At 44.9% G+C, this 18,248-nt stretch overlaps 1 protein-coding gene across 1 annotated transcript in view; it reads right to left on the minus strand.

Moving 5' to 3' along the window:
• Window positions 1–18,248, minus strand: part of PRPF39 (pre-mRNA processing factor 39) — a 464,264-nt gene that overhangs the window by 342,354 nt on the left and 103,662 nt on the right. The window contains exons 4-5 of the mRNA XM_078659680.1: window positions 14,982–15,107; window positions 14,241–14,359 (exon numbers count right to left, since the gene is read on the minus strand). Coding sequence (XP_078515806.1) covers window positions 14,241–14,359; window positions 14,982–15,107 — 245 coding nt within the window. The remainder of the gene's footprint in view (window positions 1–14,240; window positions 14,360–14,981; window positions 15,108–18,248) is intronic.

Raw genomic sequence — 18,248 nt, forward strand, 5'->3', positions numbered from 1 at the left:
ACTATTGCCGTGGTTTCCAGGAAAAATCTTAGAAAGGAGGTGCTCTCTTTCCTGGAAAGTAAAAGACTATCTGGAGAAGTTTGAAAACCTAGTGTTTTGAATCACCAGATGGTCCTTACAACTTTGTAGCCATATTAACTTTCGTGCCAGCTGGCTTTGATAGGTTCTTATTATTTAGATTCAGATTGGGGACAATACATAGATTTGTCTTTTCCCCCAAGATGAATGATTGGGCAAGTGAGTTACAATTCTGCCCATGTGATAACATGCTGTCTCAATCATCTATGCACTTGGGCCTATTTGGCAAATTTTATACGGAGGCAAGAAAGTTTTGGATAATCCCTATTTTATATAACTGGGGCCTGAGACAATGTCGACCTGCTTTTATTAAGCTTCAGTTTTTAGAAAACGTACATGTTGTTTGGAGGTTATCCATGTTTTTAAAAAAGACTCTCCACCATAGACCGAGCATTGTTCTTTTAGATTGTGGAGGAGGGCCCCTGAAAACACTTTCTTGATAAATATTTATCTGTTTTAATTCGTGTAAATATTTATGTAAGGTATTTCAATACGGATCATATATGCAAAATATTTTTTTTTATCTTCACAGACGATCATTATTTTTTCAACTATGTTCATCTCTTTGCTACATGTGCTTTTTATGATTGTTGTACCACAATCGAAATAAAGCTTTGTTCTGATTCGGAGTGTGTGAATACATTTGCTGACTGAGTGTATACAACAAATGCTTAACATGGTCCTCTGATACTTCCTTACTGCTCGACCACACTACCACAAATAGAGAGTGAGGTGCTATCTACCTTTACCTCTGCCTACCTATGGGGTTCCACTGGACTCTGTGCACACTATAACTCACTGTGGTATAGTATATACAGAGCCAGCCTCCTACATTGGTGGATCAGCAGTGGGATATACAACTTTTCATTTGTTGGACTACTTGGTTACCACCTGATCTGCCTTAGAATTTAAGAGTTCTGTTGTGTTGACACGGTGGCTAGGATTAGGCTTTACTTCCTTCGCTTTTATTACAACAATCAAGTTCCAGCAGCCATTTCATAAGGCTGTCAGTGAACAAAAACTCAATTTCCCATAAACCATAGGAAAGAAAAGCTCTGCCTTCACTATCACCCCTTTCCTCAAAAGGCTGTCCAACTCCTGAATCACCAAATCTTTCTGTTCGGGGGAGGGAGGGGTGAAATAAGGGAGCAGGAGGATGGGACTCAGACGGAGTGCCATAGAATTCGATGTGGACCCCCCTAACTACCTCAGCCCCCGTCTCGAGCACCCATGCGTCTGAGGATAGCTTTACCCAATTCTCCTGAAAGCGGGCTAAACGCTCCCCAATCACAATCCCATCCGGGTCCTGAACTCTTACCTTGAGTACTGTTAAAGTTGCCTCTGTTGCCACCTCTGCCTCCGTGACGACGGGGGTAGGATGTGGTCTGGTAGAAGTTAACAAAATTCCTGGGGTCCTGTCACTGACCCCGTCTGGAGTCACCATCTGTGGAGGCAGTCTGGAACGGACCGGCTGCGGCAAAAACCCAGGGGTAAAGATCTTCTTAATATAGGACTGCGCTTTGTCTAGGGAATTGAACGTATTAAGGAACTCGCACTCAGGACACTGAAAGAATCACTTCAAAACTCCTCACGCGAGTGGAGCCCTGCTAATTAAGGCACCCGACTCGCAAAGCATCCAAATACAGATTGCTAATCTAAAGGACTTCCCCGTGTTAATACTGCGGCCGGAGCACTCGCGCGGTCAGATCAAATGAAACGGACGCGTCTGACGTGCTCCAGCTGCTGAGGGGTTGAGGCACACAGAGCGCACATTTTGAGAGGCGTCGGCCCCCTGCCGGTCGGAAGACCACACCACGAGCCACAGCGAGCCGCGTAGGAGCGTTGGAGCTCCCACGTCCTAAGTAAACACAGACGGCAATAACAATGAGTCACATAGGAGCGATGGGAGCTCCCGCGGCTAAAGTAAATATAAGGCAAATAAATGCTAGTAGGCGATCTCGTGTGAGCCTGAAAGCTCCTACAGTGCCTAAATAACAACAGAAACAGTCAAAATCAAGAAACGTGAAACACATAACTGATGTGCTGCTGGAGCAGCGAAAAAAGAGGAGGTTAGAGAGGCTTCACAAGACAATATACGGCGGGCTGGATCCTGATAGGTGGACTTGTCATTGTTTTTCTTCCCTATGGTTTATCGGAAATAGAATTTTTGTTCACGGGTAGCTTATGAAATGACTGCGGAGCTGGATTATTGTATTAAAAGCGAAGGAAGTAAAGCCTAATCCTCGCCTCTGTGTCCTTAATAGAATTGGAACTTTCCTTTACGATAGCTAGGAAAATTCTCAATGTCTTTAGAAATAAGATTTTTTTAAATTTTTGCAAAATTACTAAAAGTTTTGTTGGGGGCTTGGTAAAGTCCCATTAGAATTTTTGAAAACTAAAAATCCCTTTAGCTAGGGTTAGAAGGTTTTTTTTTTTTTTTTAACTACCTCTCAAAACAAGAACCCAGCTGTTCGTGAAAATAACTTCAATGTCATAGAGGACTTGATTGAGGCGCTCGACTTCATCCTTTACCTTCACTTGTCTTCCATGGAGGTAAGGTCCCTATGTAAAATTAAAAACATAGCCATGGGGTCCCATCCCACCAAACAAAAGCTCCAGGAGATGCTGGCTGAGTATGCTAAGGACAACCCATCTGAAAATGGTGAAGACCAGTCAGATGAAGCAGGAGGGGGAAGGGGATGACCTGGTAGATCAAACCAATCTACTTCCTAGGGGGGAAAAGGGTCCAAGTACCCTGGACTCCAAGAGTAAACCTCTCAGTATGTAGATCCTACACAGGTGGATCAGGTACCACGGAGGACATTGAGGACAGCCTCCCTCAATGAGGACAATAGCCTTTTAGCAATGCTGACCAAAAGACTGGATCTAGAGACCAGGTTGCTGGCTCTAGAAAGAGAGAGCAGAGATGGGCCTAGCACCCATCAATGGTGGCAGCAACTTACTAAATAATGATAAAGAACAATCTCATGATCCTAAAATCCCCAAAGGGTTTGTCCCTAAATATGAAGAGTGACGATATCACAAAATGGTTCACAGCCTTTGAGAGGGCTTGTGAGATGTAAAAAGTGAAGAAGTCACACTGGAGGGCACTCGTTTGGGAACTGTTCTGTTAACTGCAGAGTCAGACTCCTGACCCTTTTTGGGGCAGATGCTGGGTCTTATGACCTCATGAAGAGAACTCTAAGGGATTTGGACTCACAACTGAGGAATATAGAATTAGATTCAGGGGGCTCACAAAATCTAAAACCAATCCTGGATTGACTCTGTAGACTTCTCAGATAAAACACTAGATGGACTGGACACAATGTGCATGATTTCAATGGACTTTACAATTTGTTTATGAAAGAACATTATTTGAAGTAATTGCACTAATGAAAAGTTACATCAGCATTTGGTAGACCTAGGTCTAATTTCTCCCCAAGAATTGGGAAAGAAGGCACACCACTGGGTCAAGACAAGGGTTACAAAACCACCCCAGGGGAAAGGTGGTGAGAATTCTCAAGATAAGAAACACGAGTCTTCTAAAGGGTCCCAAAAACTTGCACGGGTTGGGTCCCAAAATTCTCTGCCGTCCAATAATAGGTACAGGGGAAAGAACTTTGATCCTTTAAAGGGCTGGTGTAACAAGTGTAAGAAGTTGGGACACTTAACTGGAGATGCTACTTGCCCAAACAAGAAGGCCCCTAGTACTACTACAGCTACTCCTGGGGTAGCAAGTCTCCAGATGAGATCAACAGTGTTCTTAAGAGCAAATCGGGTCGCACACTGAAGCAGTTCTAGTTTCAGAAGGGGAAGTTGCATTTGCCACTGTAGCTGTGTGGCCAACCAACTTAAAAAAGTACTTTCAATACCATTGTATTCATGGAACTAGGATAGAAACTCCGAGGGATACAGGTGCCAGTGTCACTATGGTGAGAGACACACTGGTTTCCCCTGAGTAATACTTGACTGGGAGAACTTACCCAGTCACCAATGCGGACAGTGTTACCACTAACCATGCAACGGCTATAGTGACATTAGACCGGGAAGGGGGGTAGGGGGTTACTGGCCTGAAACAGGTAGTGGTCTCTCCAAAGCTACCAGCTGCATGTCTGCTTGGCAATTACCTGGAAACCTCCGCCGGGGCGGAGGTTGAACTAAAATCCCCTGCAGCAATGCTGGATATCCCTGCATTGGTGTGTGTAAAAACAAGAGCATAGAGCAGAAAACAGGGTGAAAAATAAGTGTTGGAGCCTGAAAGTATGGCCCAACCTTCCAAGAAAAAAGGTAAGAAGACGGGGGGACCATCTTCTGTACAGCAAAAGGATCATGACTCCTCTCCTCAGGGAGAGGACTTGGACACCCCAGAGAGAACTCAGCCCATGGAGCTGGACACTTCCCAGGTTGAACTATTGGGACCAGGGGGACCCTCTAGGGAAGAGCTGTGCCTTGGACAGCTGGACTGTCCAACTCTTGAAAGCCTGAGGCAGCAAGCTGCTGCACAGGAAAAGGGTGATGTCAGTGGTACTCACAAAGTTTATTGGGAAGTGGGACTACTGTACACTGAGGCCTGAGACCTCAAGCATGGAGCCACTAGGAGAGTGGTAGTTCCTCAGAAGTACAGGGCGTTTCTCATAACTTTAGCTCATGGCATCCCCTAGCTGGACATCAGGGCCAAATCAAGACTTGGGAAAGGCTAGTTAGCCACTTTTACAGGCCCCACATGCTCCAAAAAGTTCGGGAGTTTTGCCAATGTGGGATTTAATGAAAAATGCACACAGAGGGCATCTTAGAGATGCCCCCTGAAAAAAGATCTACCACTAGTGTCCAGGCTGAGTGGTGCTTTCAGCTGCCACCACCAGCCATGAGCATAGGGACTATGCTTTTTTCATGGGGATGCATGATCTTCATGTCCAGCTGGACACCTTTCTCTGCCCCCCCCCCCCACCACCACCAGATGAATAGGGAAACATATTATACAACATATGTATTTGAGTGACATCAGACCATAACCTGATAATGATCACATTGGACTGGTACAGGGAGAAGAAGCCTGTGATCCCAGACTGACATCTCAAAGTAGAGACATTGGAGGACCCTGTATTTTGGCAGACAATAGGGGAAGCAATTCACAACTACTTCACAGACAATGCTCAGACCAAAGCCTCTCAATACAGAATGTGATGACTTCAAGGCAGTCATTCGGGGTAGATGCTCTGAGTGGCGGGAGTTCAGGGCTCTTTACTCATGGAAGTGCAAAGGCAAGAAGGACTGTGCAGGGATCGAAAAAGTGGCAACTGAGCCGTCCAGACCTACAGCGCCAGCTCTTGGAGGCCAGGAAGGCACGAGTGACTGGCACCGAAACACTCAGCTGTTTCCATCATCGGGAATACAGGACCATAGCGTACACGGAGCTCGACAAGGAGGGACGCTACTAGCTTAGCTAGCCAAACCAGTGCCTATAAACTGCACATATTAGAAGTAGAAGCGGAAAATGGGGACAGTTATTATGGCAGAGAGATATTAATACCAGATTTCATAACTATTATACAACACTATATGCTTAATTGGAGGGTTGTTAATAGAAATGCTGGAGGGATCCCTGGACCACACAGAGCTCCTGCGACTGGAGGCGAAAACTGTGGAGGAGCTGGGGTGTCCCAATGGTCAAATACAATCAGCCCCCTCAGGCTGTCAGTTCTTATCGATCATTATCACTGAATACGGACTGCAAAATCATAAGTTGCATATTGGAAACTCACCTCCATCATATGCCTACTCTGGACCATAGTGACCAGAGTGGGCTTATACTAGGAAAAAACAGGGCATTAACCGACTCTCGTCCATAATGGAAACACCTGGACTGGAAGAGGATGCTTCAACAGTTATTTGCATAGATCTCGAAAAAGCATTTGATAGTCTCAGTTGGAATCGCCTCTATTGAATACTTGACAGGATGGTACTTGGGTGCGTCCTCACAAAATGGATAAAACTTCTCTAGGCCAACCCAATGCTGCGGTCCGTACAGGAGATATGATCTCTCATTCTTATGAAGTGTGGAGAAATACCAGACAGGGATGCCCACTATCCCCATTATTGGCAGGAGCTTGTGCGTTTATTCAACCAATGTTCCTCCCCTCGCCCTAGTTTATCCTTGTCAGAGGGGAGGACAGCAAATCACTTCACCGTCTTTGATTTTCCTGATGTTTTTTAAATGCGCCCTTTGGGACGCGGGGCACATGATTTATTTAATTACAACGTATTTGCCTGGCTCCCCTCGCCCAAGCTTAACTGTAGCACAACCTTGGAGGGGGGGGGGAAATGGGAGGCTATTAACTTGTGGTTGTTGCCTGGCATGTTCAAGCAGGTCAATTGTTTTAATAGCACATACGTAATCACACTTCTCTCTCGTATTTGTGTTTTCCCCGCACACAATCCCCTTCCTCCCGCTATTCCTTGCCTTTCCCCCAACTTGCTGTTTCCCTCCCCCCTCTGCTGCCCGTCCTGTTCCCAAATAGCCTTCTATCGTTTCTTACGGTCCTCCCAACTCGTTAGAAAAACATTGGCAGTGCTTTTATAACATTTATTTTGCAGCTTTATATAGTGCAAATTTGATCCGAATATATTGGACCACTTTACGTGATCACCAGTTATTTGCACATGGTCCCTCCCTTTCACCAAATGCTTGAGGTGAGTTTATAGCAGACTGATTTCAATCTTCACACTCCTGTCGTTTTCAGTTCTCCTCACCCTCCCATTGTTTACAATTCTAATCCACTCTCCCATCGTTGTTTTAAGTTCTCACACCTACCCTGCCATGGTTTCCATCCACCCCCTCCAGTGGGAGAGCCAGCTTGACCCCAATAGCTAGAGAACGAGCATCGCTATTTAACACGCTACTTCCCAACCACATACATTTATTAAAATAGTGTAGCTGCAGATCTTCACCAGTAGTTGAATTTTACACCTCGAGCTGTTAACAGTTGTCTAGCGCTCACTGGCAGAGCAAAACCGGCTCAACAGGGCACAGCGCTGCTTTTCCAACTGAAATAACATCATAGAAAGGTATCCAAAATTTAAACAGAAGTCAAGACATGAGTAAAAAGGGCTCCATCTCCTTTCGCAAGTACAAGTATGTATTGCTCCAAAAAGGCCACAAACAGGGGGGGAGGAATCTGTTACAGTCACCTGAAAAGGCAACTGGGTATTTTTTATTTTAACCTATGCTTTCCGGGCACGTTCATTTATCATTTTTGTAATATAACAGACAGTGCACACAATTGTTAAAACAGAGTCTTGCTGCCCAGCTATTGCCTTTCGCGGCGCTGTAAGAATAGATCTCATCATCCCAATGGCTCTCACTAAAGTATCATTCAGTTGCTATTTACACTGGGTATCCCTGTTGGCAGCTTTCAATACACATTCATTTAATACGCCTATAAAAGTAAGCAAACTGTCAGTGTGGTTTACCTCCACAGCCCCATTTCTAGTGGAGAAGTTGCATTCAGTGAGATCGTGCAATTGTCTAGTCTCAAACTCATCTTTTGCTAATGAATCTACCTGTAAATCAGATTGGTAGAAGTCTGCCAAGTAACAGGAGAACTCTAACGCAAATAGGACTGTTGACATGGTGAACGCTGATCACTTTTAAATTAATATTGTTTTAATAACATAACTTGAACACATTGGCAGAGCCAATAGCTCTGGCTAAACACTTACAAGGTCCCAAAGGCGAGACTGATTGCTTGCAAATGCTGGTTTGTCATGGTCATCCCCCTCCCCCTTTTTTCCACTAGTACTGATATTTTTCGACTGAAGTGCACTGGGTCCCTGCCAAAGCCCCCTCTAACTTCTTTCCTCTGTGTGCGGCAGTGTAAGATCTCTGTGCGCCGCAGACAAACCTATGCGCACCAAGGAATTGATCATGCATGTGAGCGGTGCGCTCAGTTAAATCTGTGGCAAACAGCATTCCAAACCTTTGTTTACAAAAACTGAGAAAACAGGTGGATTTCACGCATACAGCTACATTTGATGAGGACGCAAGACAGTTTTGCAGTGTAGATACACACCATCATGACATGAATGGTTTACTCAAGGCACCTAAACCCCAGGTTTAAAAAAAGGACAGGAATCAGAAGGTTGTACCTGTGAAGGTAAATTAGCGCCCTGGTGACAATGACCTGGAAGGTTAAGAGCTGGTTAATGCAGCCTATATGGCCTCAGAAGAGTGAGCTGGGATGATGCGGATAAGTTCTATAGCATGCAATAAGAAATCATCCTCAAAGCGATCCTAATGGCGAACAAGTCATAAGGCACAAATGGAGAGGGAGGTGGTCATCTTTCCAGGAAGAGTATGAACAGCTTAACCGAGGAGTTCTGTACCAAAGAGGGTCCCTAAAGGATGCAGCATGTTTTATGCCACCCTGAGGGACCCTACCCCCATACAAACTGCATGCAGCCTGCCACTGTAGAGTGCATGTCATGGTGTGAAACATGAGTGAAAGCACAACTCAGCACACTCCGTGTGTGCCATACCAAAGTCACTATATGTAAGTCGCACCTGCAGCAGGCCTATAAGCCCTAAGGCAGGGTGCATTATATTCCGCATGCAGATATGCCCCTATGCTGTCTTGTTCAATTACTAGATGGTATAAGTGAACAGGTAAGCCATCCAAGTATATATACTTCGCACTGGTAATTAGGAGTTACCCAGGTACATGATGGCTTCACTCAAACCTATTGTACGAAAGTAGAACTTTTGACATAGTAACCCCCACTTTTTGCCTGGTGACTAAAGTGATTTGGACTGGAAGTGCACTGGTTTCATGCTAACTAGCCCCCCCAGTGCCAGAGCTCTTTCCCGAAACTGTATAATTGTTCCCCCTTTTGGCAAAACCTTTAGCACGTTCTCTAAGTCACTAGTAAATGCCACTCTGGTACCCAGGGCCTGAGGTACTAAAGATGGTCCTTAAGGGCAGCAGCAAGAATTGTGCCACACTAAGGGACCCTTAAACAAGCACATGCAAGGCCGCCACTGTGTCTTTTGGTGCAGACAAATGTTAAACAATAACATGCCAAGCCACACATACCTGGGTGACATGTCCCGTGACACTGTATGTAATCTTTGTAAGCCCCCCTCCCACCCCCAGATCAGGCCTGACAGGCCTAAAGCAGGGTGCGGATTACTACCTTTGAGGACATGCCTGCATGAGCAGATATGCCCATGTGCTGGTCAGTCCTATTACTGCCAGTACTAGTGACCAGGGAAGATATTTTAAGGCAAGTTCTTGACAGTGGTGAAAAAGAGTTCTCTAGCTACATGTTGGCTAAACTGAAAATAGATATATTTGGTATCTGGCAGCGTGCCACTGGAGACATTGTTCTTACCTCATATGGTGGGTGACTTTTGCTCTCAAGAGACCCATGTTTGGTATCAAACATATATTGCTAAACACACACTGATTCCAGTGGTGGTTTTGCCAATACATGAGCCCCCTGAAAACGTACCAGCCTCTGGTGTGCTTTCCGACTGGTTTCTGGCAGCGTGCCACTGGAGACATTGTTCTTACCTCATAAGGTGGGAGCCTTTTGCTCTCAAGAGACGCAGAACAAAAGCCTGACCGGGAGGAGGTAAAGGTAAAGATTTATTATGCATAGTTAATTAAAACCATTGCAATACATGTACAAAAGATGCTTAAGAGGGTGTCACACCTACTCCCACAGGATGACTTGCTGACTAACCTTCCTAGGCCGTCAAGCTCCAAATAGCTGCTGCCTTTGAACTGCTAATCTGGCTGACCCCACAGGAGAGGAAGCAGACCCCCTCTGTCCAGAGCCCCCTTGGCTCCTGGACAGGTAGGAAAATGTGCTTGTTAGGTAGGCGTGCCACCCCCAGGCTAGTACCCCAGCTAAGGTGGTCTAAACTGAGGTGGACACATTTTTTCATAAGTAGCTTTCTTTGTGATGGCATACTTAGGAATTCTGGGACAGGGTTATGCCCACTTCCAAAAGGAAGGTGTCGTATAGGGGGCCTAGTGACCCAAAGGGTCAGTAGCCCATTGGCTACTAAACTACACTCCCATAATGACCTAAATTGAGTCTTTAGGGGAGCCCCGGCACCAGAAGAGCAGATCCGGGTGACCAACGAAGGACACTTTAAAGCTGCGAAAGCACAAGACTCAAGAGATCAACTGACTTTGCCCCAGCCCTGCCGGCCTATCTGCTGTTCCTGGTCTAAACTACACTAAAGAAGTCCTCTAGCGGTTTGGCTTCCAAAAACTGGGAGGACTGCCTGCCTTCAATAAAGAACCAAGACCTCCTGTGGAATAGCGACACCGTTCCCTGAATCCAGCAGAAATTTCAAGGAAAGGACTCCGGAACTGCCAAAACCAGACACCTGAAGCCACCACTGAACCAGCTGCTCTAAGTACAAGTCAAAGTGGGCTGACAGTACCATCACAGGCACCCAGCCCGCCGAGGGCATCAGGGTATCACCCCTCGGGGACCCTCTGATGTCACCTGCAGCCTCTGCACATAAGCCCCCTCTACCGCAACTACTCCCAGTAAGAAACCCTGATGCCAAAACACACCCCAGGCCGTAGAGAATAGGACCAGAGGTGTGCCTATGTCCCTGAGCATTGTGAAACCTGAGCCCCCGTCGTGGGTTCAGCCTGACTGCCGCCCCCTTACTCCCCCCTCCCATTCAAAGCATGCTGCCTCTGGCAACAGTGACCCATCTCCACAGAATAACACATTGGGCAATTTACATGGTTTTGTACCTCTTCACCCGGCCACCTTTATGAACATAAAATAATTCATATTTAAAAATGTACTTTCCTAAACGATTTGCTTCAGTATGGATCTCAGTCTTGAGTTGGTGGTCTCATTTATTGACCATTGTGGTTATTTTCAGATGTCTTTAACAACTCTGTGATTAGCCTAAGGCTACTCGGCCACACTACCCCTTAGCAGAGCCAGTTGGGAGGGCCATAGCAAGCCCCTTGTCCACTCATGAGGGAACCCCTGGACTATTTACACGATATATCTAATTTTGATATATCATATAAAGAGCCAACTTCCTACACCTATGGTCTTTGGTATCAAACACCTTGTCTAAATAAATCTCTAATGTTGTGTAGCGATCACGAGGCTTTTGCGGCGAGCAAAAGCCAAACGAAGCATCAAAAACGACACTACCCAGAAGCCTCGAGGTCTCCAACCCGGAAGTACTAGGATCGGCAGTCCCTACAAAGCCCTTTCAGGTCCGCTATATGGGGCTTGCCAATCCTGAACCTTGCCGAGCCTTCCCCTGCATTTGCGGTGTCCTTGGGCGCCGAGGATTCCCGCTTCGGAAGCGTCCCCTGAGCTGAGTGATCATCTTCCAGGTACTCTGTTCTTTCTCGGAGAGACGCGCGAGCCGCGTAGTCTGTCTCCGTATCGTTTCCTGTTTCCCTTCCAGCGGCGGTCATTCGGAGCTGCCTGTAGGGGTTAGGTGGCCTCCGTGGCGTTTGCAGATACCAGTCCCGGTTTTCCCCAACCCTGCCTTGTATTTGCCCTGAACTTTGGTGATATCGAAAACCGCGCAGGAGCGCGTTTACCGTTCTCATCCACTAACAGTTAGGGTGGAACTCCTCGTAGGGTATCTCGTAAATCAACCCTTGTTTATGCACAATTAAATAAGTCTGAGCTTCTTTGATGGAATTGAAGTGAAGCCAACTCCGCCCTAGCGGATTTTGCTTCCACGTTATTTTGCCTTTGATGATTTTGCTTCCACGTTATTTTGCCTTTGATGATTTTTGCTCCTACGAGAATAGGAGGCTGTTCTTTGTTAAAGCGCAGGAGTGCGTACTATCACATGTAAAGTTCCCGAGCAGGTTAATGGGAGCTCAACACAAACAATTGTGTTTAAAGTGCTTGTGATTCTAAGGAGCTCTGCCAGTACAAGAGACCCTCATTCCTCGGAATACTGCCTTTATCCATAGTAAGTGTGGCAAAACTTTATTATCAGGGGTTTGCTGTTACTAGTGTAACTCTCTAAATTATGGTTTATTTGTCAACCTCCACCTGCAGTTACCCTATGGTAGACGACTCCTAGAGCATCCGCAAGGGTCCGACTTAGATGATATCAGGATCCATTCTCAGGAGAAGTCCTCATCGGCAGTTGTTTATTATTTTATCCACTTCCCTTTTCCCCGAGGTGCTTGTGTACATAGTGGTGTTAACGTCACTCTATGGGTGCATGCTTCCTGGGGAAGAAGGGGGAAATTCTACGTACCATCGTTCCTGCTGATATCTCTCCAAGGTTAGTGGTACTATTTCCCATTACCATTGACGTTGTGACAGTTGCAGTACAAGATTTATTATGACATGCACCCAGAGGGTAGGTTAAAGGAACTCCCTCGATAACCTACCGCTACCTAGTGTGCTGGCTGGTATCAACCAGCCTGCCTATATAAGAAAAAGTTACCCCTTAAACTGAGTTTAAGGTCCAAGAGTACAGGAGAAATAACAATGCTCAATAAGGAACATTCTTGTCTGACCAATAATTCCTTACTAAATGGTCTCCATTAGGCTCATACTAGAAGCAGGTATATCATAGACCACTCGGGCAAAATGCTTATTTAAGAAATGTATTTATGTTTTTTATTTTTTGTAAATATTCAAAATATTTTTTGAAGGATAATTTTTATGTATATAAGATTTTTTTTACATATAAATTCATATCATTACCATTTAAACATAAGACATTATGTGTTAATACATCAAAAACATAAAAATTGACAAGCAAACAATAACAATTACACTACAATAAATATCATTCCCAGCAGCCTGTAGGCACCGACCGCAACATCCAGTACACTGATCTGCTGACCACCAGGTCCATCAACGCAGCGGCCACCCAGGAAGGGGTCCCCATGCTTCAGAAGATCAGACTCGTCTCTCCACTGAGTGTTGGGACACCAGGACCTATAGGAGCTTCCCTACACTAATACCCAGGGTACAGGATCCCTTGCAGCAGCCATGGCTTGTTCAGTATCCAGCCCAGACACCAACATATCCAAGACAGACCTACCACACTGGGATGTCCGCACCAGAGAGGTCATCGTCGAGTGGCCCTGCTGTCCTGTTTTGTCCTCATCTCCAGGTCGAACTAACAAGGGAGAGCTTCCATCGAAAGCTACCCGCCGGTCCAAACACCTCTGCACCCGACAGCCTGAGTCAGAGTCTACCGACAGTGCAACCTTAAACCAGACACCCTCAAAAATTTAACCCCCCTTGCGGGTTCCGACGGACTTGTCAATGCGTCCCACTTGGAGTATTTTTCTGCTTACAGGTTTCTCAATATACTTCAGCAGTAGCATTAGAGGCTACCCTTGCAACCAGCACCTCTACACCCGGACACAGCGTGGAAGGTAAACAAATACTGCTAGTGATTCCACGGACCTTGGCCCCTAATAACGTATGAGTCCAGAATATCAGTCCTGCAAGTAGTTTGTAAGTGACCCTATGCAGTATATTTCACCCATAGGATAATATTACCACGTTTGAGACTCTTGCCTCAAATCTGACAGCAGTATTTTCTCGGTTTCTGAAAATCGCACTAACTCTAAAGGTACTTACCTAATCTCAGAGCTTCATGCCTAAATTAATATAAAAATCTGTTATTTTCCTAAGTTGGTGTCGGATTTCCTTATTGAGTGGGTCTCGTGTATTGCTTGTGTGTGTGCAACAAATCCCTAACACTACCCTCCGAGCAACCTTAGGTTTATCAACCACACTACTGCAAATAGAGCACCATGGGATTGTTAAAGCAAGCCCCTGTACCCTAGTAAGAGATACCTGGACTCTGCACAGTACATTTAATTTTGGTACACTATATAGAGAGCCAGCTTCCTACACTTATGCATCCTAAAGTGTAGCTTGAAAAGTTTACATTTGCTACATTGTAACCCTACAACCGCCTAGTCACCCATTTAGTACCATAAATTCAGCCAGTATCAAGGAGAGTGAACATATTTGGTAGGAATACTGGGGTGGAAGGATGGAGAACTGACATCTGAGGAATATTACAAACACAGAAGACATACTGCAACATCTAATGCATGCTATAATTTAAGAGGAAGGTAGTCGATGGATGGCTGATTCTGGTTAAAAGCACTTACGCTCTGATGGTGCTGTTTGTTTCAAAACCACCTGGTTCCAGTGTCTCAGTTAAGAAGTTAACATAGTGGATCCACAAATCGACACTCAGAGGAATTGCCTGGAGGCCTCGCCGATAAACCTACAGAAATAAGACAAAGGACAGAACACAATACACTTTAAATATTCGCACAATCCCAACAAAACCAACGCTATGTTATCCAGTCATCCGAAGAAATGCTAATTACTGGAATTAATCTGCCATTACCATTCGAGTGGAGGTTGGATAGAACATGGCAGTGTTCTGCTCTCCACGTTCTGTCTTGATCTTCAGCTCACGGCAGTTCCTGCATTCTGACCAGCTGAGGGCAGGCTTTTGGGATACTGACCATAGGGCACAGACCCATTAGAACCTCAAAGGCAGCGTCTGGCCAAAAATGCAATCAAACGTTGCAAGTGTGACTTGAAAATCAGCTATATTGTTTGGAAAATTTAAAAACAAGTTCACGTTACAAAAATCCCTGCCCCTACTCATTTAAGCTGCAGTGTAATCATGGGGCTTGCACTGCAAAGGTTGATAAATTGTGGAAGTTAAATGCACCTGTCAACAAAGAGAGAAAACATTAGCTACATGTGCCACAAAAAAAGTGACAAATGTGACATTAAAAGTCCGAAAAAAAAGAAAATCCACTTTCACCTTAAAGAATGTGTTCCGTGTTTCATGTCATCACACTGCAGCTAACATAACAGTAGCTGCTGCTTACCTCATCAGCCTGTGTAATGTTATTGTGCCGTCTTTCCAGGTCAGCATACTTTTTCCAATAGCCATAACAATATGGATAGTGTGAAAAAAAGTGGTCATATGCACTCCGGGCAGCCACAATGTGATTCTGCAAGGCACAAAAAAAATTTAAATAGGTTTAATTTTTATTTAAAACAAGTACATAGTATATGATGTCCCAGTATGGGATGGTAATCATTAAATGATTCAACAAACATTTTCTTACCATTCTCTGTAAGTCCAGTTACACTTGTAAGACATTACCACGTGCATGAGCTCTGTCAGCTAATGCGAAACAACTTAGATCCAAATGTTACACCTTCTGCATGCTGCTTTTACCTTTGCGACCCAGGCAAAAATGGTTTTAGAGGAGGTGTGACCCTGCTGAAAGAACGGAGCCCACAAGGAAACAGACAGGGTAGGCGTTGGTTAACAATCTCACTTTAACTCTTAAATCATCTTTATTTGGACTACAGCAGTATATACAAATCTCAACACTTTTAGCAGTCAATTTGACCAAGATACCTTCACTACAGGCTGAGGCTGGACACCATGCAGTTCCTCTGGGAGTAACCACGGAGTGTCCTTACATCCCCCCTCTCCCCCCCATCTCTAAAAGGAGCTTACTCTGTAGGTCACCGTAAACTCAGATTCGGAGCTTCAGTTAACAGTTTGCTGTTTACCAACCCTTGCAGAGGGCACTTCTGTGTGCAGAGTGTTACAAGTGACCTATAACTTCCAGTGGCATGTAATCTTCGTGACTTCAGAGGCTCTAGTAGGCCAATACCCCTTCCTTTGTGAGTCTCTCCCCTAAGCAATGAGGTCCCCACCCCTTGCAGGCCTTACAAGTACACAAAAATGGCCATGTTGTTCACCACTCTGCTTTAAGCAGGAATAAGGGGGTAGAGGGTGAAGGCGAGTAGAGTGTAATTGGGAGGGGGGTGCAAATCTAACCATGGAAGGCTGGGTGGGATGGGAGCACAATCAGGGGTACAGTGTATGAGACTTCTAATATCAGGAGTTTGCCACTTTGAGCAGGAAGAAAGCCCATATATATCAGTTTCCACCTTTCCTCTTTGAAACTGCTGCAAGCTACTGTAAGACTAGGTGGGGCAGTTGTGACGGGAGGCCCTCGCTCCACCATCTTAAGAGGGCTGGGAGTGCCTACGGAGCCTTCCACACAGGTGACAGCCCAGTTGGGGTTGTACCGCCCAGTGACTGGAGCACCGGACCACTGCTTTACAGGAGATGCAATCCATAAGCCGAACAGCATCCTCCAGGGGGACTTTTAAGGCTGCTGCTATGAGTGGAGAGTGCAGCAGGGGCTCACTCTCACTTGCCACATTGGATTTCACCCAACACTCTGTGGGCGCCACTCATTTATTCAATGATTTCTCTCCAATTGGGATTAAAATTAAAACTTATTAGCTAGCGTGCCTACATATAAGGCTGAATTACAAGGAAAGTTAAATCCTTTCTTGTCAAATCTTACATTTAAGTTGAATGTAGAAGAGCTTGAACATATGCCCAACGGATTGTTGAAGTTTGCTGTGCCAGCCTATTAGCTGAAAGTAATAGTTTTTAAAAGCCCACATTCCTCTTCAAAAGCTTGCTTCCTTAAACGATGAACAAATGCAATACATTTGCCTTCAAAGATTATTACCCAGGATGGAATGGCTTCTTACTTGCAATCAAAGGACTTTCTCAGGGGAATTTCCATTGAAGTCATAAGCACTGAATAGTCCCACCCACATGCGGGGATCCCAGAGCTCTTTTCACAGTATGCCTTCTCAAGTGTAATGTTCGCCTTTCTTCAGGAAGGCTTATAAAAATCCATAACGTGCAGCCTATAAGGAAGGCTACAGTGGCGAAATTCTTCAGATTATGCACTAATAAGGGTAAAGAAACACACATATTATATATATCCTCCAAAAATTCCCAGCAGATGAGGCCGCACAACACTGTAAGGAAACTTGTTTATTTAGAATAACAGCCAATTTACGATCCCGTATTTCAATCCTTCTGGCCTGACGCGTTTCAGAGGGTGTCTCCCTCCTTCCTCAGAGGCTTTTGAACAAAGGGTGAATTCGTGCATAATCACAAGTTCCCTGCGTGCTTTTAAACATTTCAATTGGCCTCTGGTATGCCTTTTACTTTTGATCACCTTCGCAATGCACGCTGGTCCTTGTCGTTTAGATAATGCATAATTAAGACCTCCAGTGGGTCCCGATTGTTCAAATGATTTTAGGATTGTGTTTCTAGCCCTCCATTGGGCCCCGGATCGCACTCTGCCTGTTAAAATTTGTCCTTGTGTGCATTTTCACAAGAGGAAGTTTCCCCCTGTAAGCATCCATTCCATGCTGTGGGATGGTGCGATCCCTATAACAATCGGGACCCACTGGAAGGGTTAATTATGCGTTATCCAAACCACAAGGACCAGCGTGCATTGCAAAGGTAATCAAAAGTAAAAGGCACACCTGAGGCCAAATGAAATGTTTAAAAGCACGCAGGGAACTTGTGATTATGCACAAATGCACCCTTTCTTCAAAAGTCTCTGAGGAAGGAGGGAGGGAGACGCCCTCAAACGCGTCAGGCCAGAAGGATTGAAATATGGGATCGTAAGTTGGCTGTTATTCTAAATAAACTAGTTTCCTTACTTGATGTGTTGTGCGGCCTCATCTGCTGGGAATTTTTGGAGGAAGAGATGTGTGCGTGTGTGTGTGTGTATATATATATATATATATATATATATATATATATATATATATATATATATATACATACATATATATATATATACATACATATATATACACATATACCCACATATATATATATACACACACACACATATATATACACACACATATATATATATACATATACATATATATAAACACATATTTAAGGCTAAATGCTTTTGTAGTCAGCTTAAATCTTTCACAAGCCTTTTTTGTAAAAGTAGAGAGATTAAGGATAGAAGGACAGTGTAGTACCATAGGCTGCCATTATGCAAGTGTAAAAACAGCTTCTGTGCCTTTAAGGACCTGGAGACCACCAGTATCCCATCAAGCCCAGCAGGTAGCAGTCACTTTAGTTCTTTTTGACAAGATGCGACAGTGATAGATAAGACCAATAATCGCCTCTGTCCTCTCAACCGGGGAGGCAGGAGGGTTGGTTAGGACTTCATTGGAGATTCCCCAGAGAGAGAACTGGGATTAGAGGTAAGAAAACATTTATTCTCTTTTAG

This window comes from Lissotriton helveticus, chromosome 9, assembly GCF_964261635.1.
Source record: "Lissotriton helveticus chromosome 9, aLisHel1.1, whole genome shotgun sequence".
Taxonomy (NCBI): Eukaryota; Metazoa; Chordata; class Amphibia; order Caudata; family Salamandridae; genus Lissotriton; species Lissotriton helveticus.